Source organism: Vipera berus, assembly GCF_964194415.1.
Source record: "Vipera berus genome assembly, chromosome: 7".
Lineage (NCBI taxonomy): Eukaryota > Metazoa > Chordata > Lepidosauria > Squamata > Viperidae > Vipera > Vipera berus.
The window spans coordinates 54,526,141-54,551,579 of record NC_138209.1 but is presented as its reverse complement, the minus strand read 5'-3'; the positions used below and the strand labels follow the sequence as shown (position 1 = coordinate 54,551,579).

The 25,439-nt window shown below is 41.2% G+C and overlaps 1 protein-coding gene across 2 annotated transcripts in view; it reads left to right on the top strand.

Annotated features, from left to right (window-relative positions):
- The window catches only part of PALLD (palladin, cytoskeletal associated protein), a 445,830-nt gene extending 422,767 nt beyond the window's left edge, over positions 1 to 23,063 (top strand). For both annotated transcript variants that reach the window (XM_081332626.1, XM_081332627.1), the window contains one exon: positions 18,187 to 23,063. In XM_081332626.1, the coding sequence (XP_081188752.1) occupies positions 18,187 to 18,359 (173 nt within the window). In that variant the 3' untranslated portion in view covers positions 18,360 to 23,063. The remainder of the gene's footprint in view (positions 1 to 18,186) is intronic.
- The last annotated feature ends 2,376 nt before the right edge of the window (positions 23,064 to 25,439 follow it).

Here is a 25,439-nt window from a genome sequence, read left to right as displayed (position 1 = left end):
TTACCTGAACTTGTTAAGATCACTTTCTCCTTCTTTTCATGTTATTTAGAAGATCCACTGAAAATCTAATAGTCTTCTAGCATTTGTATAGAAATCAATGGCATAGGAGAGTGCTGGGTAAAAGGAATACTTGTTCTTAACTTTTCTCTGTCTCTCTCTCTCTCTCTCTCTCTCTCTCTCTCTCTCTCTCTCTCTCTCTCTCTCTCTCTCTGTCTGTCTCTCTCTCTGTCTCTCTCTCTCTCTCTCTCTCTCTCTGTGTGTGTGTGTGTGTGTGTGTGTGTGTGTGTACACTGTGATAGCTTATTTTAAATACTCTGCCAGCTAGGAATGAATTTTGATAAAGCTACTCTGCTAAGAAGTCAGTTCTATATACTTTCAGGAGTTTATATCATTTCCCACATCCATTATCTTTAGAAATTAGGCAAGAGAACAGAGACAAATAAGAACAACTAGAAGAATAAAACCTAAATATAACTGAAGGAGATGGAGAAGGAAAATGGGATTTTCTCAATGAATATAAATAGATTGAAGTCTCCTGCCAAAAGAAAAAAAAGCTTTACATGACTATAAAAATTAAAAATGGATATAATTTGTCTCCAAGAAACACATATTAAGAGACAACACTATAAACTGTTGGAACAACCAAAAATTGGGAAACTTCATATTAGCACAACAAAAGAGGAATAGCTTTATATATTAAAGAAATAATGAATCCCAAACACATCTATGCAGATGAAGAGGGAAGAATATTAATGGTGGAAATAATGATAAATCAAAAACAGATACTGATGGTAGCTATATATGCACCTAATAATAAGCAAGAAGAATTTTATCAAAAATTACATTAAAAATAGTGGAATTGGAATATCAAAATATTTGCTTAATGGGAGAATTTAATGCAATTGTAGACAGGAAGCTGGATTACAGAAGCAGTAAAATAGAGTAAAAAGGAAGGAACACACTACCTAAAACTTTCTTTATAATGGTAGAAGAAATCTGTGTACAGGATATATGGAGAGAAAAGAACCCCCCAAAAACCACAATATACATTTTACTCAAACAGGCATAAATCTTGGTCCAAAATTGATATGGATAACTTCTAGACTAAGCACGATTATACAAGAGTGCCATGGTTCCGATAGATGAAACCCATTAAAGAACTTAAAGACAAGAATTCTTCCTTATAAAACATTTTATTCAGGAAACAAAAGTATCAGCACTACATAGTTGAACCCAAAAACAGAGTCCCCCCAGATACAAAGTAACAAGTTGCAAGTCCCACCCCCACTAAGGAGTCATAATTCACATTCTCCAATTAGCCCAGAGCGTGGGCTCTCTCCCCAGCACCTCAGCCCGCCAAAACGTTACCGGTTTGTCCTTGAGTTCCCACAGAGCTGCATTATTATTATGGCTAGCTGAGCTCAAGCATTCACCCCATCCCCCACTTACCTAATCTCTAAACAGAAGAAAAAGCATGTTAAAAGCAAAGTAGAAAATGGCTGCAATTCCCATCAGTTGTCAGGGCAAAAACATTGAGATTGAGATAGAAGCCAATATATGGGCAGCCCACAATCCAATAAATATGACCTGGAGAAGAGCTAAGAAAAACTTAAGATGGTCTCTGAACCAATCTTTACTGAAAGACAAAGAATTTATACAAATAGAACCGAAGAAAAGGAGACATTGCTTCAAAATGTGTGGGATATGGCTAAAGCATACTATAGGGCTTTTCAACTGGTGGTACGTGTACCACCAGTGGTACTTTGCCACCTGGCAGGTGGTACGTGAAGTGATAGTAGGGTGGAGAGGAGTGAGTTGAAGTGGCAGCAGCACCACACAAGCCCAAGGGAGAGACAGCTGGAGCTGCAAGGCTGTTGGGGCTCTGCAGAGGGGCCAGGATCAGCGCTGGGCTCCAGCTGATTGGCGCTTCCAGGAGAGGAGAGGATATAAAAGGAGGTGGCTTTGGCGGGAAAGAGCCAGAGAGGGGCTGCCCCATTCCAGTCCCTGGGCACTGCTGACTGTCCCTACTGACCACTGAGAAAGGAAAAAGGTAGGAGAAATGCTTTCCTTTCCCCTGGGATGCCAGCATTCACACGCTTGCCGCCTTCTCCATGTACCCCCAGGGGTGGGGCAGAGACAGGAGGGGGCTCGCTAGCTCCAGGGCTCCCTGTGCATCTAAAGGCTGAGCGTGTTCCAGTTTTGATGGCCCCCACCGGTAGATCAGCACCACACCTGCTCACTGACCTCGCCTCAAAGCCACCAGGCTTCCCTTTCACCAGAACTGCCCCTGCCTGCATGGGATGGCTATGGCCAGCAGCAGCATGGCCACCATCAGCACTGGCAATCTCTCCCCCTTCTGTCATCCCTTCCTGAGCACGGAGGAAGGAAAGAGAATCAGGGGAGGAAGGAAGGAGCAACCTGGGAAAGCTGCCTTCTGAGTGCTTTGCAGGTTTGTTTTTTTTAAGCTGCCAGAGGCTCTGGGCAGGAGGCTTCCAATTTTGACCCCTTCCCCCCACCATTGTTGCCTCTGCCTGAAGGGCCTCTGCCTGGCTCTCAGTTCACCTCTCCCAGACCTGCATGTGTGTTTATGTTTGTGTGGGGGGGCTCCTCACCTCTTGCAGCCCATGCTGTGACATTGAGGAGGAAAAGAACAGGAGAGGTAAGAGGAGCTGCGATGGGAGCTTTTTGCAGCCTTTCATGGGGCTGGGAGAAGGAGCTGAGGGATGCAGGGCGATGTGATTGGCAGCACATTGAAAAAAAGAAACAAGGACTCCAAAAAAACAGCTTTCATTACTTTGCAGCCTACCATCGCAGAAGGTCTCTGTTGAGGGCACGGGGCTGCAAGGGGTGAGAGACACACATACACACCCTACGTGCTCGCACACCGCACAAACACATGTGCAGGTCTGAGAGAGCTGAGTTGAGCTGAGCCATGCAGAGGCAATGACGGCAGAGGGGAAGACTTTGCCCACCACTGCCTGCCTGTTGCCACCACTGTGTGGAGCCTCTGGCAGTTTTTTTAAAAAAAAACAAGGGAGGGAGGAAAGAGTCAGGAAAGGAGGGAGGGAGGGAACTTGGTTGGAAAGGCAACTTGGTTGGAAGTGCCCCAGTTCAAAGGAGGGCTGTTGGGGCTGAGCAAAGCCCAGGATCACCGCACACAGCTACAGCTGATAGGCGCTTCTCCTGGACTATGGGGGTTAGGCAGAAGCCCAAGATCAGCGTGCACTTCTGCAGGGTTGCAGGGGCGAGACAGAAGCCCCAGGATCAGCACTTCCAGTGCACATGGAAGAGAAAAGGAGGGGAGAGAGGAGGGGCGATAAAAGGAGGCAGGAGAGGGAGAGAAAAAAAAGTACGGGGGAAAGAGAAGGGGATTGCAAAATGGAGACAGAGAAGCGCAGCCTTGAGAGGAATCAGCTGGAAGAGAAAAGGGCGGGGTGAGAGAGAGCAGAGCCTATAAAAGAGGGGAAGAAAAGAGCAGATATAAAAGAAGGAGAGAAAGGATATAAAAGAAGGCAGGAAAGAATAGATGATATAAAAGAAGGGAGAGAAGAAGATATAAGAAGGGGGGAGAGGAGGATATAAAGGGGAGAGGAGAGGATATAAAAAGGGAAAGGAGGATATAAAGAGAAAAGGATATAAAAGGGGAGAGAAGAGAGGATATAAAAGGGGGAGAGGAGGATATAAAGAGATGAGGATATAAAGGGGAGAGAAGATATAAAGGGGAGAGAAGAGAAGATATAAAAGGGGGAGAAGAGGATATAAAAGGGAGAGGATATAAAAGGGGGAGAGAAATTTGTTAAATGAATTTTGCCCCATTTTATGACTTTTCTTGCCACAGTTGTTAAGTGAATCACTGCATTTGTTAAATTAGTAACATGGTCGTTAAGTGAATCTGGTCTCCCCACTGACTTTGCTTGTCAGAAGGTTGCAAAAGGGGATCACGTGACCTTGGGACAATGTTACCATCATAAATATGAATCGGTTGCCAAGCATCCGAATGTAAATCACATGACCCTGGGGATGCTGCAACAGTCATAAGTGTGAAAAATGATTGTAAGCCACTTTTTTCAGTGCTGTTGTAACTTTGAACAGTCACTAAGTGTTGTGATTCAGGGTCAGTCTGTGGGTTCGGCAGTTGGGTCGGACGACTCAGAGGAGGAGGGGGGTGTTGAAGACCTTGCTGAGGGGGTTGAAGATCTTGCTGATGATAGCCCTCAGGCAGGCCCCTCCCACTTGGTCACCATGGAGACCCAGCTGTGTGAGCCTGACAGTGTGGATGAAGATGACCCACAGCTGGCCCTGTTCAAGGACGCCCGACGCAGGAGGCAGTCAAGTAGGAGTAAACAGAGGAAGGCTGTGGGGCTTCTCGGAAGGAGGCAGAGAGAGGCCACGCCCTGAACTCTTTATAAAGGGAATGTGTGGGGAGGGCTGGTTTGCTGAAAGCAACCGCTCAGATAGTGTTTCAAAGCTCCTGTATCTTGGTTCGTGTCTTGTTTGTTTTTTGTAGTAATAAATGTGGCAGACATAATTCCAGCCTCTTGCCGTTTATAAAGGGGTTGCCTTTTCTGCAGGGCTGGTAGCAGGCTGGTACAGAACAGTTTGCTTTCAGCCTCCCACCCCTTACTAATATTATGGAGCAGCTACGTGCTGAGAATGCCCAGCTCACCCAGCAACTCACTTTGCTGTCAGCTCAGGTGGCTCAACTGCAAGCTCAGGTTCATGCTGCACCCCCACCATCACCCCCACCCAGGAGAAAATGCCAAGTTGCGATGCCGGATAAATTTACAGGCACTCCATAACTGTTTCCTGCTTTCCTGGGACAATGCCAGCTCTTTATCAGCGTGAGAGCAGCTGATTTCCCCACTGACCGGGATAAGGTGGGGTTTGTGTTAAGCCTTCTTTCGGGTGATGCAGCTCGTTGGGGCACGCCTCTGCTGGCTCAACCTAGCCCATTGTTGGACAACTTTGTGGGGTTTTGTGATCATATGCGTCTGATGTATGAGGACCCTATTAAGACGCAGACTGCTGCTCGACGCCTGAAAGCTCTGAGGCAGGGTCAATGCCCCCTACAGGGCTATATCAGCGATTTTCGGCTGCTTAGCCAGGATTCCGCCTGGAATGAGGCTGCGCTTGTGGATGCCTTCCAGGATGGATTGTCGGAGGAGATGTTGGATGAGCTGGCCCGTGTGGATATTCCCTCAGACCTGAATGGGCTGATCCATCTCTGCCTGCGGATCGATGCTCGGTTGCAGCAGCGAAGGAGTCGCCGTGCCACCCCACAGACCCCTGCAGCCCCTGTTGTGCGTGAGCCCCCAGTTCAAAGGGAGGAGCCAATGGAGCTGGGTGCCGCCAGGTCTCGTCTATCGGTGACTGAAATGAACAGACGACGATCGGGGGGGTTGTGTTTTTACTGTGGGGACCCTGGGCATTTGGCTGCTTTTTGCCCAAAGAAGCGACAGCGGGCATCAGTGACCGAGCCTGCCCCGAGAAAGTCCCCTACTTTTCTGTCGGGAAACGCCCCGAGCCCAATCTAGACGGTGTGATAGATCGGGCGTCCCACAACAACACTGAGCAACGTCTTTCCGATGCTGCCTGTGGACCTCCACGGCATTTGATTTTGGAGGCACGTCTGATCCTTCCTGGCAAGCCAGAGGGGATTCCAGTCCATGCCTTAATTGACTATGGGGCCACCACAAATTTTATGGACTCAGCATTTGTGGCCAAATGGGCTGTTCCCCAGTGCCCGGTGGATCCGCCCATGTTAGTGGAGACTATCGATGGTCGAGTGCTCCTGTCTGGGCCTATTACGGCCGCCACGCAACCATTATGTATGGCCATCAGTTCCCATGTGGAGGCCATCCAGTTCTATATCACCTCAGATCTGCATTTCCCCGTGGTCCTGGGACTGGCATGGCTCCGGGCGCATGACCCACAGATCTGTTGGTCACAGAACTTGGTCAGCTTCCCAAGCTTGCAGTGTGTGGACCACTCCCGCCATATCTGTGCCGGCCAGGTGGAGGGTTTCCCAGGGGTTTCCTTGCCTCCCGAACTGTCCAACTTTGCTGATGTGTTCAGCGAGACAGAGGCGGATCAATTACCCCCGCACAGGCCCTATGACTGCCCCATTTATTTAGTCCCTGATGCGCCTCTCCCAGTGGGGCGTTTGTACTCCATGTCGGACCCCGAGTTGGCTGCATTGCGGGACTTTCTGGAGAAGAATTTGGCTCGTGGTTTCATCCGGCCCTCGTCCTCGCCAGTGTCTGCACCCGTGCTCTTCGTCAAAAAGAAGTCGGGCGAATTGCGGCTTTGCTGCGATTATAGGAAACTCAACGCCATCATGGTGCGCAACCGCTACCCGCTGCCCCTCATCCCCGAACTCTTGGACTGACTCCGGGAGGCTAAGATCTTCACGAAACTGGACCTGCGTGGAGCTTACAACCTCGTCAGGGTTGGGCCGGGTGATGAGTGGAAGACGGCGTTTGGTACTCGCTATGGACATTTTGAGTACACGGTGATGCCGTTTGGCCTGACCAACACCCCCGCTGTGTTTCAGCATTTCATGAATGACATTTTCCGGGATTTGTTGGATCAGTTTGTCGTGATCTACTTGGACGACATCCTGATCTACTCCCCGTCGCGTGAGGTGCACCATCAGCATCTCCATCAGGTCCTGCAGCGACTCCGAGAACATCGGCTGTTTGCCAAGTTGGAGAAGTGCCAGTTCTACCGGGTGACCATCGATTTCCTGGGTCACCGCATTTCTCCTGAGGTCATCGCCATGGAGCCGAGTAAGGTTGAGTCTTTGCAGAGTTGGCAACCCCCGCGTCGCGTGAAGGATGTTCAGCGACTTCTTGGGTTCGCCAACTATTACCGAACTTTCATCCCTGGGTTTGCTGCCTTGACAGCCCCCCTCACCCGGCTCCTGCAGAAGAAGACTCGGTTCCAGTGGAACGCTCCAGAACAACAGGCTTTCCAGACTTTGATTGAAGCCTTCATGAAGGAGCCCATCTTGAAGCATCCTGACCCGCAACGGCCATTTGTTGTGGAGGCGGACGCCTCCGACATTGCCATTGGGGCGGTGTTACTCCAGGCAACGACGCCCAGCGGTACCCTCTTCCCTTGCGCGTACCATTCACGAAAACTGAACCCTTCGGAGCACAATTATACAATCTGGGAGAAGGAGCTGCTGGCCATCAAAGCGGCGTTCAAGGCCTGGAGGCATCATCTGGAGGGAGCGCGGCATCAAATCGAGGTCCAGACGGACCATAAGAATTTGGAAAGCCTGCAGACCGCTCGGAATTTGAACCAACGCCAGATCCGGTGGTCTCTTTTCTTTGCGAGGTTTGACTTCCGGGTTCGGTACATACCTAGCGGGCACAATCAAAGAGCGGATGCTCTGTCCAGGAAGCCCGAATATTCCCGAGTGGAAGACAAGCTTCTGCCCAGGACAGTGATCCCCGTCGAGTCTTTTGCTGCGGTGCGGGAGCCGGTTGATATACGGGCTCGGATCCGGGAGGCACAGCAGCAGGAGGTGTGGGTGGCTCAGCGGAAGGAGGAGGTGGGGCCAGATTCTCCTTGGACGGTCATGGATGGACTCTTGTATTATCGTGACCGGCTCTACATTCCGGGAGGGCCACTCAGGGGACTCATCCTCAGCCAGTGTCACGATAACCCGGCGGCGGGGCATTTTGGCCTGTTCAAGACCCTGAACCTGGTCTCCTGTACCTTCTGGTGGCCCCGAGTCCAACACGACGTCCAGTCCTATGTTACCTCCTGCATCCCATGCAGGCAGGCCAAGTCAGCAACAGGGGCCCCGCCTAGATTACTGCAGCCTTTGCCAACACCCAAAAGACCCTGGGGGGCTGTGTCCATGGACATTCTGATGGAGTTACCCCCATCCTCTGGTTTTACGACAGTGTATGTGGTGGTGGACATGCTGACCAAGATGGCGCACTTCATCCCCTGTCGCGGCTTACCGTCAGCCCGCGCCACTAGTCGTATGTTCATTCAGCAGGTGTTTCGGCTGCACGGCCTCCCTGATAGAGTCGTCTCTGATAGGGGGACCCAGTTTACAGCCCGCTTCTGGCAGGAGTTGATGCATGCGTTGGATATCAAGATTTGCCTCTCGTCCGCGCATCATCCTCAAACTGACGGGGGAACCGAGAAGGTCATTGGTATCTTGGAACAATATCTGCGCTGCTACGTCAATCTGCAGCAAAACAATTGGGTGGACTATCTGGCCATAGCTGAGTTTGCATTTAACAATTCGCAGCACACCTCCACACAGATGACACCGTTCTTGGCCAATGTGGGATATTACCCCCGGTTTTTTCCCCTTTCTCCCGTGGACTCACCGGAGCCGGCAGCGAACGACTTCATGGCAGAGTTACAGGCGATCCATCGATTGGTGTGACGTCAGTTAGAGAAGGCCAAGGCCGATTACAAAAGGTTTGCTGATCGGTCAAGACGGGATACACCTCCACTATCGGTGGGAGATCGGGTCTGGTTGTCCACCAGGAACCTACCGTCAACACGGCCGGTGAGAAAGTTAGATCACTGATATTTAGGACCGTTCCCAGTCGAGGCTGTCATCAATCCGGTCGCCTATCGCTTAACTCTGCCACGTTCCCTGCGCGTGCACCCAGTCTTTCATCGGTCTCTGTTGGTCCCCGAGCAACCGGCCTGTCCACTCCGCTGAGCGGAACCTCCCCCATCAGGACCTCGTGATGGAGGCAGCACCCCCGAGTACGAGGTCGCCAGCATCAGGGATTCCCGTTGGATGAAAGGTCGTTTCCAGTACCTGATTGAATGGAAAGGTTACGGACCAGAGGACTTCACCTGGGAAGACACGACCGCCGTTCATGCCCCTGCGTTGGTGACCGCTTTTCATGAACAATTTCCATCCCGACCGCATCCGGATCGGCAGACCCGGGGGAAGGGCCCTGCGGTGCGGGATAGTGTTGTGATTCAGGGTCAGCCTGTGGGTTCGGCAGTTGAGTCGGACGACTCAGAGGAGGAGGGGGGTGTTGAAGACCTTGCTGAGGGGGTTGAAGATCTTGCTGATGATAGCCCTCAGGCAGGCCCCTCCCACTTGGTCACCATGGAGACCCAGCTGTGTGAGCCTGACAGTGTGGATGAAGATGACCCACAGCTGGCCCTGTTCAAGGACGCCCGACGCAGGAGGCAGTCAAGTAGGAGTAAACAGAGGAAGGCTGTGGGGCTTCTCGGAAGGAGGCAGAGAGAGGCCACGCCCTGAACTCTTTATAAAGGGAATGTGTGGGGAGGGCTGGTTTGCTGAAAGCAACCGCTCAGATAGTGTTTCAAAGCTCCTGTATCTTGGTTCGTGTCTTGTTTGTTTTTTGTAGTAATAAATGTGGCAGACGTAATTCCAGCCTCTTGCCGTTTATAAAGGGGTTGCCTTTTCTGCAGGGCCGGTAGCAGGCTGGTACAGAACACTAAGCAAACTGTTGTAAGTTAAGGATTACCTGTACTTTAATCACTTTTTCCCAGGTTTTTTTGTCATCAAGGTTTTGACACCTTGCTAGGCTACTAGTGGTACTCAAATATTGCCATATTCTAAAAGTGGTACAATTGGTAAAAAGCCGTGCTTTAGATGGCTAGCTATAACTTACATGTTGAAAAAGAACAAAGAACAAATAAAAAATAAATGATGTTAAAGAAGGAATTTTTGAAATTAGAATTAGAATTTGAACTACAAAGAGTTCCACAAAAGAAAACACTTAAAAAGCAAATGGAAATAATAAAACGTAAATTAAACTTACCTGCTGAAAAAATGGCCCAGTGAAGATGAATATTTTACCAAAACTATTCTTTTTATTTCAAACAATATCTATAAAACTGGGGAGGTTTTTTTGATGAATTAAATACACTTTGAAATTTATTTGGCAAGGAAAAAAAGCTAGAATTAGATTGAAAATGCTACTAGAAGCAAAAGAAAATGGAGGATTTGGGCTGCCAGATTGGGCCTTATATTATCAAGCATCTGTATTAACTTGGTTAAAAGAATGGATAACTCTTAGACATAAAAGATTACTATACCTAGAGGGGCATGACTTACAACTCAGATGGCATGCCTTCTTATGGTATGGGAATAATAAAATACATAGATACTTTCAGAACCACTATATAAGAAACGCACTACTTCTAAAATGGGAAAAAGTAACAATGGAAGTATTTGTTCACTCAAACTTAATTAACTGAGAAAATTAAAGACATTTTTAAATCTGAAGGGAAACTAAAAACCAGACAAGAATTGGAAGAACAGGGCATTACCGGTAATTTATCATGGTGGCCACACCTGCAAATTCAAATGAGATACAAAAAAGCTGTTAAAACATCTGGATTTTACAATGACAGACAGAATTTAATTATATATTTTTGACATCAGATGAAAAATTGATTAAGAAACTATAGAAGTATATGTTAAGTTTAAAGATGGAAGAGGAACAAGTTAAAGAAACAATGATAATATGGGCAAAAAAATTGGGGCATAACAGAGTTAGAAAACTGGCAAAGCCTTTGGGAAAGAAATTCTAAAATAACAAAAGTGGCGGCTTACAAAGAAAATCTATATAAAATGTTTTACATATAGCACTCAACACCTGTGAGGTTAGTGAAAATATTTAAAAATATGTCTAGTAATTGTTGGAAATGTAGACAAAAACCAGGCACAGATTATCATCTTTAGTGGACATGTCCTAAAGCCAAACGTTTTTGGTCAAGAATACATATATGGTTAGAGAAAATAACTAAAAAACACATAGATTTTAAGCCAGAATTATTTTTGTTAGGTATAATTGTAGGAAATTATGAGAAGGAATTTGTATACTTAATGTTGCATGTGTTAACTGCAGCAAGAATTGAATGAATGAACTTTTATTGTCAAAGTACAACCATGTATACATTGAGATTGGCTGAGCCTCCCTTTGTGCCCCCCCAACTCACAGTGACAACAAACCCTCCATCTTATTACACCATGTGAGCTAATTGCACAACACATCAGCCTCGCAAGTCAATCATACATAAAGTTTATAAAATTATTTCCCGTTCAAGAGCCTAACAGCCCATGGTTAAAAGCTGTTCTTCAGCCTGTTAGTGCGGCTGGCTATACTCCTATATCTCCTACCCGATGGTAGGAGAGTAAAGAGATACCGACCAGGGTGTGAGTCATCCCTGAGAATTTTCCTCACTCTTCCAAGGCAGCGAGCCCTGGCGATGTCATCCAGTGGTGTCAGGGGACAGCCCACAATGTCATGTGCTGTGCTCAACACCCTCTGTAATACTTTCCTGTCTGCGGCTGTCAGACCAGCATACCAAAACCACAATACAGTACGAGAGGATGCTCTCTATAGTAGACCAGTAAAAGAGGGTCATTGGCCGTTGTTCTACTCTGTTCTTCCACAAGACCCTGAGGAAGTGGAGTCTCTGTTGGGCCTTTCTGGCCACCTGGGTTGTACTAACTTTCCAGGTAAGATCTTCACAGAGGTAGACTCTCAAAAATTTAAAGCAGGAAACTCTCTCCACACAGCCCCCCCCCCGGATATAAAGTAGGGCAGGTTCCTCTTTTTTCCTCCGGAAGTCTAGCACCATATCTTTTGTCTTGCCGATGTAGAGGTGCAAGTTGTTGTTGAAACTCCATATGGATAGTTTTTGTACCTCCCCCCTGTATGCTGTCTCATCTCCACCTATAATAAGACCCACTACGATGGTATCATCTGCGAACTTAATTATCGTAGTAGATGGGTTGGACAATACACAATCATGTGTACAATCATATGTGTTTGCTCAACATTGGAAAGAGGAAGAATTGCCAGCGGAGGAAGAGATAATAAAGAAAATTTTAGAACTTCTGGGTGGCAAGGCTCAGTCGATGGCGGTCATTTTTGACCATCAGCCCTGCTGTTCCGTTTAAACCGTGAAAACAGTGACGATCAGCTGTTTCGCGGTTTGGGAATCCCCCCTTCAGGAGAAGAGGGGGGGTAAGTATTCAGGTAAGAGGTAGAGCTCCCCTAGACCCCCAGAACCTAATCTGGGGGTTGAAGGGTGAGAGCTCCATCAGAGCCTGAATTAACTCTGGACTCGGGACTCTTCTGTTTCAAGGCTTTGAAACAGAACAGGACGCTGCAACCATTCCTGCTTTCAACATTGTATTTTGGATTATTTGGATGCAGGCAGAGCTGAGTGGGAGAATACAGAAACAGCAAGTATATGATCTTTGACTCCGGTTTAACTTAAAAGAAGGGGAGGAAGATGGCGCCGGAATAACTTCTGAGAGAAAGCGTGAAGTACAAAAGAATAAGGAAAATATAATAAAAGCAAGGGGGAAGACAGAAAGTGGATTTTTAAAAGTTGTAAAAGACTTTGTTTAAAATATTTGAAGTTGGCTTAAAGGTGATTTAAGAGACTTGGCTATTTGACAGTGAAGCAACAAAGTTGCAATTAGTGCAGAAAAGTGAAAGTGAGAAACGAAAGTTAATTGGGTGTTAAAATGGCTTCCAAACCACCTAGAGTTTCCATCTCTAAAAGTACAGGGGCATCACCAGTTCAACAATCTGGACTTCAATCACTGATGCCACCCCCTGTAGCATCTGCACCCACATTAACATTGAAAGATTTACAAAATGTTCTAAAACTTCAATCTGAGCAAATATCTGAGCAAGTGGCAGAGCTTATTAATGAGAAAAATAAATATGAGAGGATATTTTGCTGGCATTTCAGGGACTGACAGTCTGTATTGAGAATCTGGATGATCGTGTGGAAGAAGTTAATCAAAATAATTTGATATTGGAAGCTAAAGTCAGTGAAGCTGAGAATAAAATGGGAAAAAATTGATGATGAGATGGTGATAATACAATATAGGGACATGGAGTTTGCTTTGAGGATTAGAGGTCTGAAAGAAAATCCACAAGAAAATTTGGAAGAAATAGTGGCAAAAGCTGTGGCACCTATTTTGGGTTGGCGAGTTGAAGATGTTATATTGGAAATAGATAAAATAATTCGCGTCAACTCTTGGATTGCTAGGCAAAGAAAATTGCCAAGGGATGTGGTTGTTTATTTTACAAAGAGAACGATCAGAAATGCTATTATTCAAGCTTTTTATAACAACAGATTTAAAGTGGCTGATCAAGAGGTTTTAATTCTGAAAGAAATTCCACCAGAAATTTTAAGAAGAAGGAAAGAATTTGTTTTTCTGGCAGATGAATTTAAAAAACAACAGATTCAGTTTAGATGGGAGATACCAACCGGGATAGTGGTGAATTATGTTGGTACAAGGTATCGTCTTAATACAGTTCTTAAGGCACGAGACTTTTATTGTAATATACTGAAGGCAGGCTCACCACCATCCCCAGAAATTAAAAGGAGAGAGGAAAAAGATGTGCGACACATAATTGGAAGGTACACAGGGAGATGAAGAAATCAGTACAGCAAACTTTGGAAATTGCGCAGTCCTTAGTCCCATTAGAAGATCCAAGGGCTCAAAGAGTGACACGAGCTGCGACTAGATGCAAGGAACAACAACAACAACAACAGAAACAATATTCTACAATTACAACTCAAGAATCTACTAATACAGAAGCAGTGGGAGGAGCGAGACCAAAGAAGCAGATGTTTGTGAATCTGCAAGACACGCTCCAAAAGCTTCAAGTCGCAAAAGATGGCGACAAAGTTTCTGACATGGAATGTTAATGGTTTAAATTCACCGCAAAAGAGAAAGAAAATATTTCAGTACCTGAAACAATTTAAAAATGATATTATATGCTTGCAGGAAATGCATATTCGTGTAGCTGATCAAAAATATTTGATAAACTCTAGATTGGGTATACAGTTTATTGCATCTGCTCCAGAAAAGAAAAATGGGGTAGTTATTTATGTGAAGAAGAATCTGACAGCCATTCTAATTAACATAATTAGATTGGCTAATTGGCTAAAAACATAACAATATGTTATAATTGAACTCTTAATAGAAGGAAAGAAAATACTTTTAATTGGACTATATGCACCTAATCAACAGCAAGGAGAATTTTATAAACTTCTACATAACAAAATAATTCAATGGGATTATAAATCGTGTATTTTAATGGGAGACTGGAATGGAGTGCTGGATACACAAAAAGATAAAAAAGGACCTTTTAAAAGTACTCCAAATCATGCTAGATTGCCTAAATCCTTTTTTGACATGACAGACGATTTGGAACTGAGAGATGTTTGGAGAGAATGAAACATGGATGAAAGAGATTTTACTTTTTTTCAGATAGACATCAATCCTTTTCCAGTATTGATTTTGTATTAATTACTAATGATATTTTTCCTAGGGTTAAGAAGATCAAGATATGTCCAAGAACCTTATCAGACCACAGTCCAGTATGGATGGAATTGGACAAGGGGAAGGGAGATAGGAGATCTTGGAGGTTAAATGAAAATTTGTTTAGATATGAAGAAAATTTGGAAGAATGTAAAAAACAAATGAAAGATTTTTTTGTTATAAATATGCATAAGGGTACACCCATTGAAATGGTTTGGGATGCAAGTAAAGCTTATATGGGAGGAGTGTTAATATATTTGAATAATAAATATAGACGTAGATTGGAATATAAGCGTAAAGAATTAGAGGAGGAAATAAAGATGAAAGAGGGCTTTTATTTTGGATTCATCTAACAAAAGGCTGAAAGAAGCAATTAATTTGCTAAGAGGGCAGTTTGATATGCTGAGGCAGATCAGGTGGCAACCAATTTACGATATGTCAAACATAATACTTTTTATAATGCTAATAAGCCAGGTAGATGGTTAGTTTATTTGTTAAGGAAAAAACAAAAATCACATAACATAGATAAGATAGAATATAAGGGTAAAGAGGTGTTTCAGCAAAATCTTATTAAAAAGGCTTTTAGTGAATTTTATTCTAAATTATATGCAAGGGATAACTCAAGGTTTAGATATAGATAGGTATTTACAAGAAGTGAATATCCCTATACTTACACAGGAGCAAAGGGAAGGGATGAACCAACCGATAACTGCTGAAGAAATTATTTTAGCAATTAAACAATTAAAAGTGGGTAAATCACCTGGAACAGACGGTTTGACAGCCATTTATTATAAAAATTTACAATTAGAGTTGGTGGAGCCTTTAAAAGAATTATTTAGGACAATTCAATCTGGAGGGGAAGTGCCTCCATCATAGAGAACAGCATTCATATCGTTGATTCCGAAGGAAGATCAAGATCTTACCCAACCAAAAAATTATAGACCTATATCGCTCTTAAATACAGATTATAAGATATTTGCAAAGATTTTAGCAAATAGATTAATGAAGGTCATGCAGCAAATGATTTATAGTGATCAAACAGGATTTATAAGTGGTAGACAAATGAAGAGTAATGTGAGACATATTGTAAACCTATTAGAATATTTGGAAAGAAATAATTAAGTCCCTGCAGTGCTTATTTTCTTGGATGCTGAAAAGGCGTTTGATCAATTGAATTGGCAATTTTTATTTAAAGTTTTAGAGAAGATGGAGTTTGGCGATAAGTTTTTACAACCTATTAGGGCAATATATCAGAAACAAACAGCTCAAATAATAATTAATGGTAGTTTAACAGAAGCTTGTAAAATTGAAAAGGGTACAAGACAGGGATGTCCATTGTCACCATTACTGTTTGTTTTAACATTGGAAATATTATTGATTAAGATACATGACTCAAATAAAATAAAGGGAATTAAAATTAAAGATCAAGATTATAGAGTGAGAGCGTTTGCAGATGACTTGGTTATTACATTAGCTCAACCGACTCATTCGGTTAAAGATTTAATGGAAATAATTTCACAATATGGGCAAGTTTCTGGATTTAAGGTTAATAGACAAAAAACTAAAATTTTGTCTAAAAATATGACTATGGAACAAAAGGTAGTTTTAGAAAAATTAACAGGATTTGAAATAGCTAAAAAGATTAAATATTTGGGGGTATATCTTACAGACTCAAATGTGAAATTATATAAAAATAATTATGAATTGTTATGGTTAAGAAGACAAAAAGAATTAGATAGTTGGAGGAAACTACAATTGTCTTTATTGGGAAGAATTGCAGCAGTTAAAATGAATGTTTTACCAAAATTTTTATTTTTGTTTAAAATGATACCTACTGTATACTTAAAAAAGATTCAAATTTGGAAGAATGGCGGAAAGGTATTAATAAATTTATTTGGGCAGGGAAAAGACCAAGAGTAAAACTCAAGATAATGCAAGATATACGTGGAAGAGGTGGTCTTAAATTGCCCAACTTTAAATTATATTATGAAGCTGGGTTTTTATCATCAATTAGTAATTGGTTTAATTTAACAGAAGGAAGATTGTTGAATATTGAGGGACATGATTTATTATATGGTTGGGATGCATATTTATTGTATGATAAAAAGGTGGATAATATCTTTAAGACACATATATTAAGGTACGCCCTGTTGCGAGTTTGGAAAAAATATCGATATAAGTTAAATTATAAAATACCAATTTGGGCAATACCTAAGCATGCAATAGAAAATATAAGTCTGGGATTTAAACATGATGAGACTACATATAAAGATATTCTTAGACTGGAGAGGAATGTATGGCAATTAAAGCCATTTAATATTTTAAAAGAAGGGAAAATAGTACAAACTTGGTTTCAGTATGGTCAGATACAAGCTAGATGGAAAGAAGATCAGAAAACTGGTATTACAACAACAGATGAAAATTTGGTAAAACAAATTAGAGATCAAAGTAAAGCGCATATAAGAAGGATATATAATGCATTGATAGAAATAGATTCAGAAACGGAACTTGTCAAAGATTGTATGATAAAATGGGCCCAGAATATTCAAGAGCCAATAACGATGGATGTTTGGGGAAAAATTTGAGTCAGAAATGTAAAATTTACTCAGGCTCAAAATTTAAGAGAGAATTTTTATAAAATGTTTTATAGGTGGCACTTAGATCCTAAAAAATTAGCATGTATGTATCCAAATTATCAGCCTAAATGCTGGAGGTGTGGTTGTGAGGATGCAACCTATTACCATATGTGGTGGTAAAAGTTAAAGTTTTTGGATTAAAATTTGGTGGAATATGCAGAAGATATTTAAGAAAAAGATAAGGTTTACCCCACAGTTATTCTTATTGGGTATTATTACTGATTGTACTGTTATCGAAACTGAATTGATTGAGGAACTGCCTACTATAGAAGAGTGGACTTTAAAAGTTTCAAACTTGGCAGAAATGGCAAAAATTTCAGCATACCTGAAAGAACAATTTCAACAGAGATATATTTCGGAATGGAGAAGATGGATTGAATATATTCAGAATAAATATGGGACTAAAAAATTTCACCTAGCATATGAATGAATATTAGAATTATATGATGTACTATTATTTACCTATGTATAAGGGGAATTAAAGTGCGATAGAATTTAAAGTGTATTCACGGTTAGCTTGTTAGAGGCAATACCCTGCTTTCAACTCTGGGAAGTCGGGGGGAAGGGGGGAGGGTGGGGATGTGGGGGGGAGGGGGAGGGAGGGAGTATACTTAAAATGTACTGTAAAACTTTTCTATAAAAAAAAGAAAATTTTAGATTATGCAGAAATGGACAGATTGACACTGAAAATGAAAGAGAAAGAAGACTCAGAATATTTTAGAACACGGGATACATTTTATCAATGGCTGGAAAAACGAGGTAGAGAGAAAGGAGTTTAACATGTATTAGTAAGCTAAATATTGAAACCCAGACAATATGTTGCTGATAAAATATTAAGCATTTGTGACTATAAAAAATAATAAAATATTGAAAAGAGAAATTAGCAGAAAATAACCAAGTGAATATGAGGCAAAGAAGGGGAACAGATCTCACTGAAAGAGGACCAAAGAACAATTTATGATAGTGACTGTATATAGGGCAGCACTTCTCCCTACCTTTCTTATACACACATCTCCAGTGGATTTGGTAATTTGATTTCCTGGTTGGTAATTGCAATATTAATATATCTTCAGCAATTTTATTTTAGATAATTTTGTGATGATTCTTTAATTAAAGTGAATGATTGGTCCTTTTCCCCTCAAAAGAGATAAAATGGCCCATCAATTTTCTCCATTTTTTGTGTTTTGAGGTATTGATAAACTGTTTCTCTCTTTCTCTTTCTTCCAGCTCAGTGGCAACAACAGTCCCAAATCACTAAGCCAAAGAAAGTACGTCCCTCAGCCAGTCGGTATGCAGCACTTTCTGACCAAGGACTAGACATCAAAGCTGCATTTCAGCCAGAAGCAAACCCAGGACATCTGACATTGCAATCTGGATTGGTAGAAAGTGATGATCTTTAAGTATTAGCTACAGATATACCATTTCCATTCAAACTGAAAACACTGAATGCCACTGTATTGATCAATGATAATCTATGTCACTGTGCGCAAGACAGACACTTCTGTGTGCAAAAGAACCCAGCAACATCTTTGTTTAGTTTAACAAATTAAGAGTTTGTAAAGACAAATGCAGTCTGCATATACAAATCACCTTCACTATAACCATTTCTTATTACATTGTGGGTAACACTGTTTTGAATCATCCTATTCACAAGTGTTAACTTGAGTGAAATTTTGCAAAAATAAATATGCTGTGCCTTTGCAGTTTGTAGATGCTATTAATGTGTAATGAATAGAAATGCACTGAAAAAAGTATTAACAGTGCATTATAATGATAGTTCAGATGTGCAGTACTGAATGAGTAAAGCAAGATAGAAAAAGGAAGAGAAATTAGTGACATTTTTGTGTCTATAATTGACTTTCTATTCTCAAAGGAAATAGGATATGTTAGTTTTGCCTTGTGTATTACGATAGGTAAGGTAACCTTGAGAAGGTTTTTGACTTTTGCCAGCAGATGTGATGCTTAGATTCATGTTACTTTTACAACAGTGAGGTAAGATAAAAGGCAAAAGTCAGACTTTCCTCAAAAAATGATATGTGAGCAAAACCTCAGTGCTTTTTAAAACAATATCAGAGATCTCATTGAGTAGAATCTATGTGATACAAAGGAAAATAATTAGGAGTGTAGAGTAAGTGAAAATGGGTTGAGTTTGCAATAAGGGTTTAAATAATTTGCATACCATAGAGAATAGATAAATAAATGTTGGGGAATACAAGAAAATGTTGTTAGTTTAAGCATTGCTTGCATGTACACTAGAGGTTTTATTTTTGTGTTGTTGATTCTTGAACAGGAACCCTGTCTATGGCTGAGCCCTTGTGAAGGACTGAAAATAGTTAACTGTCCAGAAACCAAGATATTTTTTTCTAGTTAATGGATCTCACTTAGGTTATATTAAGCAATTTTGATTCAAAATGAGCTCAGCTTCCACTCAGAAGGTTGTGGAAGGCTATTTCTGTTAGATCTGCTGAAAATAATGTAGTCCGATGGTACAATAGTACTCTGTTACAAAAGAAAAACATTGTATTCCTTATATGAAGCACATTTATAGTATTTTATAGTTAAAAATCTGAATCTTTTTCTCAACTCAATTACTCAAATACATACTTTTTTGTAAAGATAGAAAAAAAGTGTTGTAATATGTCATGCCATTTATTTTACATTAATTGCTATTCCTGTATTGCTTTTTCCCTTTGTTATTAAGTACGCTATTCAGAATTTTAGTGGCTAATAAAAACTTCTGTCACAAAAGATAATTACTTTTCTATGGAAGCTTGTGCAGATGGTAATAATTCAGCAATAGGAATTTGACTTATTTGGGTTGTCATATATAACTGTCCTGATGCTCTGGATCTAAGTAATTGAATCCTTGCCTAATTGTCAATGTTACTTGTTTAGCTTAATTGCTATTTTTAGCTTAACTAGTAGTAATTTGCTTCTTTTTATTTGTATTTATAAATCTGTACAAGCATATTTTGAATTGTGAGCTAGTATCATAAGGGTTTGACATCAATAAATATTACACAAATTTAAGAAAAAATGTATTTTCTTAGTTAAAATGCTAATAATTCTTAATGAGACCTCAAATAATAAAACAGCCTACTAGGAGGGTTATTTCATGGAACTTGGTGAGATTTACTTCTAAGTTGTAGTTTAAGATTATAGTAAATGTGAGGAGAGGTTATACCAGGGGTCTTCAAACTTGGCCCTTTTATGACTTGTGGACTTCAACTTGTGCCTGGCTGAGGAATTCTGAGAGTTGAAGTCCACAAGTCATAAAAGGGCCATGTTTGAAGACCCCTGGGTTATACAGTTATTTTTTTAATCATCACCATAACTGCAAATGGTATTGAACAATCAGTCTGTAAACAAGGACTACCTGTATATACTTCTCAACCAATTCTGTTGAAGTAATTTCTTCTGATGTTTCCTTTAACAAGTTATAAGAACAAGTGGGAGATCCACTTTAAAAATACATTTGGAATTACAAGACTTCAGTATCATATTTTATATTTGTGCATGTTGGAAAAGGGGGCTCTTTCTTTTTTTCTTTTTTTAATATATTTTATTGATTTTTTAAAAAACAAATCACTTGATAATTGGTGAACAGTGTGTTGTCTCGGTTACATTTGTAAAACAATCATTAACAATTAATTTCTATAATCAATATTCCACATAATAATTTTAGTTGATTTTCACTTTCCCCAAAATATACTCTTTTGCAAACATTCAGTTAATACAATTCTTATTGTTTTGATAAATAACAATTGAATATATATTTTTTCCCAATATTCCTAAACATAATAATCATATCAGTATAATATTTCTTTTCTATTCAGTCATTCAGGTTGCCTTATCATACATCCTGTTACAATCCTTATTTTAGTTTATTTCTCCCACCAAATTCTAGATATTCTTATTGGTGAAAATTTTCTCAAAAATTAATTACATTTACAAATTTAACTCTATTTTTTCCATATAAGACATCTCACACTTTTACATTTCTTAACAAATAGATAAAATGATGAAAAAAAAGAAAGGAAAAAAAGAAAGGAGAGCAAGAGTAAAGAAACAAGAAATAACATACTACCTAAAATACACATCCTTCCTAGGCTAATTTATATTTATTTCCTCAATTTCTTAATCTTTTTAACCATAATTAAGAATATATTTAATCTTTAATCTTTCAACATTCCATTCAATACATCTAGTCATCTGGTCCTTTAATTCTTATTCATAATATTTTTTACCATTATAATTTTCTTAAATTCAGTCACATTTAAATATCTAAAACATTTCCTTTATTTAAGTCATTACAACTTTTTTATATTACTCATATCAAGAAAAAGAGAAAAAGGTTTTCTATATTATTTAGAGAATTTATCCCTCTTAGAATAGCATATATATTCCAAAAAAAATTCTATTTCTTTAACCATATTCAAACAAATGTTTCTTTTTTAAGTATTCTCTCATCCTCTATTTTCTTGGTTTCCACCTTAGTCTTTTTCCTTTGCCCAGTATCTTTCTTAATCGATGTATTTTGCTGAATCAAAAGGTTTTTCTGTATGTTCGTAAATGTTGGTGTAGATATAAAAAGTAAATCAGTATCTTTGTTAGGGGCATTTGCCCACTCATTTTTATTGGGAATCTTTTCCCTTCTTTTTCTCTCTGCTTCTCTTGTCACTTTTTGTCTCTCCAGTTCCAGTGTTTTCCCTGGTATCTCTGTAGTATATTTTGTCCAGTCTTTTTTCTTGTCCTCAAGTTTGTTTTGTAGTCTTGAAATATAAGTTGTCTTTTCCAAATCTAGTATTTCTTGTAAAAAAATATTCACTTGGATTAAATCATACTCCTTTGTTTTGTAGAATCCCATCTTTAAGTCCCTATCCTTGAATTTATGTTCAGTCATCTGTTTTGTCTGTTCCTTCTCTGTTGTGTTTTCCTGAGGGGTTGGTTTTTTTGGTATAAAATTGAATTGGAGATCAGCTGATTTATATTTTCAAAGTTATTCTGAATTTCTTTGTGATCTGAAATCATTGTTATTTGAATTAGTTGCAACATATCATATATCTCCTCTTGAAAAATATTCATTTTTTCTTAATAAGTATTTCCTATAAATCTCTGATTTTCCATGATGACCAAAAGTCCAGATTTCCCCCCCCCCCCCGAAATAGCTTTGGAGTCAGAGTTGAATATTTATAGTCCAGAGAGTTCAAAAAAGTTCTTTTTTTTGTTCCCTCAGGTTTGTAAGTCTCACTTTATCTACACAGCTGTTCTCTATTGTTAAAGCTTTGAAGGTCACAAGTAGAGATTAGTTTTTTTCTCGGATTTTACCATGACTGTCATAATCCTCATCCACCAGTAGGTGTCAGAACTGGTTCATTTTTCAGATTTTATTCCCCTATGAAAGGTTCAATTCGCCGCTTCCATTAGCAAAAGGGTGGGGCAAAAAAACCCTTCTTCACTCTCTGAGGGTTGTTTTTTTTTTTGCTTCTTGGGAATTTCTCCCCTTTAGGAAAATTGATAGGTAGGATAGAGAAAATCAATATTCTTACCCAGATTCAAGCACACTGTTGTTCTGTTCCAGCCTATGACCGGCCCTGTTTGTGTGTCAGGGACAACCCCTTTTTCCATTTTACAGTCAATAGGCTGGAAAAACCCAACCCAAATTTATTTACAGTTCAAACAAAAAAGCAACAGAATATTTCCTTCAATAAATGAATCAAAATATCAAACAAGATTCAACAAACAAAAGTTAAACAGAAGTATCAAGAACAGACCGGGATTCCCTTAGAATGTCTCCAAATGGTTGCCTTCAGCAACCAGCCCTGCTCACACCTTCCCCTTTTATTATCAGTCCCAAGGCGTGGCTTCTCACTGCCTTCTCCTCCTCTCACTGAGTTGCCTCATTGATTTGCTCTGCTCTGCTCTGCTGGATTGCCTTCTGCTTCTAGCATCTCTGAACAGATTCAGCTGTGACTCTTCTGAGTCCGACACCTCGTACTCACACAGCTGAGCCTCATGAGGAACATGACTGGAGGAGCCAGGCTGAGAGTCCTACAGTGCATCAGAGCCTCCCTCTGACACCAAAGGCTCTCCAAACCCCTCCTCCTCAGATTCATCAGACTCAGCTGCTGGGAGCACAGGCTGAAATCACAACAGCTGTTTACAATCAGCTTAAAATAGTGCTTTTGTCTTCGGTTGCTCACAGTTTGGGCTAGACTCTGGAGTTAGGCTAGCCTTTCTCCTGTTGGTTTCTGGAAGGCTTCTCCTGGACTGATAGGGTCGACCGCCATCTCTCTGAGGTCCCTGGGACTTCCTTCATTGCCACCTCTCTGGGGTGGTTTCTGGCCCATTTAGGGTCCCCTAACAGGAAGAAACTCAGCTGGAGGGTACAGAGTCCCGAACCGCTCAACTGCTGTGCTGCGTGCAGGACCAGAAGTCTAGAAAAGGGGGCTGTTTCTATTTAGTCAAAGATAAAGCAAAGAACTAATACAGAAGTTCTAGCACAGTAATCATTCTATAAACTGTAAACTCTGTAAAATTACTGAAAATAAGACATTTTTCATATTAGAATGCCATTTTCTATCTCGATTGACACTTGAAGCTATTTTATACTGATTCAGAGCCTTGGCCTATTTATGAAGGCTCTTCTGACTTGTAGCAGCTCTAGAGTCCCAGATGAAGTATTTTCCAATATTTAATGTTTGGACCCATTACTGGCTAAACAGTTCTATCACTGACCTGATGTTTGTGATAACTTAAGGCAACAATGCCTTAAATGAACATTCTACATAACAACAGCTAAATAACAGAACATATGTTTGACACACACACCATATCATCAGCCACACTTACTATATGGAAAATACACCAGTTTATGAAAATCATGCAATAAAGAGAAAAAATCCTTGAAAATAAAATGCTTATATGAATTGACTGAATAATGTCCAACAATATTTTTGCATTGTCTGTATGAAGGTTCTAACAGTAGAATCAATTCCTGTATTTTAAATCACTTTCATATCTAAAAGCATTCAAAATGTTATTGAGGCTTCTTAATGCTGTTCCTATAATGTGACAATAGGATGCAGTGTATCTGGGATTAACAACAATAAAATGTTGTTAATTAAGCCTCTCTTTGAGCTGATGAGAACTTTTGGGATTTGGAAGCACTTTGTAGGCACTCTTAAAAAGAACCTATCTTGGAGACATTCAGCTAGTTTACAAAGAGAATTCACAAAAGATGTACCTAGTCAGAAATTTTAAACAAGCAAGCAGGCAAAATAAAAAAGTGTTAGAAATCTACTTCCTTTACACTTGCATATAATAAGTCAACTTGAATTAATTTTAGATATGTAGCATTTTCATTTTATGCTTATTGGTTTTACACATTTTTAATTTGTAAAAATAAGGGGGAAATGGGAGGAAGGGGGGGAAACTGCATTCACGATCACAGCATACGTCAGTGATGGCAAACCTTTTAGAGAGCGAGTGCCCAAACTGCAACCCAAAACCCACTTATGTATTGTTGGGTGCCCATTGGGAGGGTGTGGCCCATTGGGTGGGTGTGGCTGCGGTGGCCACAGCAGACTGGGAGGGCGTGGCCAGCTCAATGATGCTCATGGGGAGGGACACCTGTGGGGGCCAGGCAGAGTTTGGGGAGATCCAGGGGGTCTCTGGCAGGTGGGACAGTGGGCAGGAGGCTCATCTTGCGAGGCAAGGCGGGGGGGCAGGACAAGGGTGCCATTGCTGCAGGGCAAGGCAAGGCGAGGCAGGGCCCGGGGTGGCTGCTGCCTGACACCATCAGCCTCCCACACACAGCGAGCGCATGGGGGCCAACTGTGTTCATCAGCAGTCACAGCCTGCCAGCCCCTCGGTTTTGGTGCAACTTGGCTGTTTGCTGCCTCGCGCTTCACACCCAGTGCAGCTGCCATGAGGCCATGGAGCAAGCTGGGAGCAGGTAAGTAACTGGTATACCGGTTTCTTACCACTGCCTGGCTTGTTCCGCAGCCTCGTGGCAGCGGCATTGGGCAGCAGGCAGCAAACGGCCGGTTTCAGCATGATGCAGCTGTTTGCCGCCTCGCGTATTGTGCCCAATGCTGCTGTAGATCTTCCTTCTCTAAAACCAGCTTGTTCATCTTTGATTATCCCCCCTGAAATTAGCCAATCCTGCAGTTTATAATTTTGGTGTTTGGCATACAGTTTACTAATAACATTCAGAAGACTAATGGGTCTATAATTGCCTGGGTCATTTCTACTACCTTTTTTATAAATTGGTATGATAATTGCTAATCCCCCAATCTCTTGGCATATGGCCCATTCTATCTATAAATGTAAACAGAGATGCTAAAAGTGGAGCCCACCAACTGGCATTATTTTTTATTATTTCTGGCAGGACATTGTCAGCACCAGATGCCTTATTAGCCTTGATGGCTCCAATCAACTGGGATATCTCTTCTGGTGTAACAGGGGGCCAGTAAGGG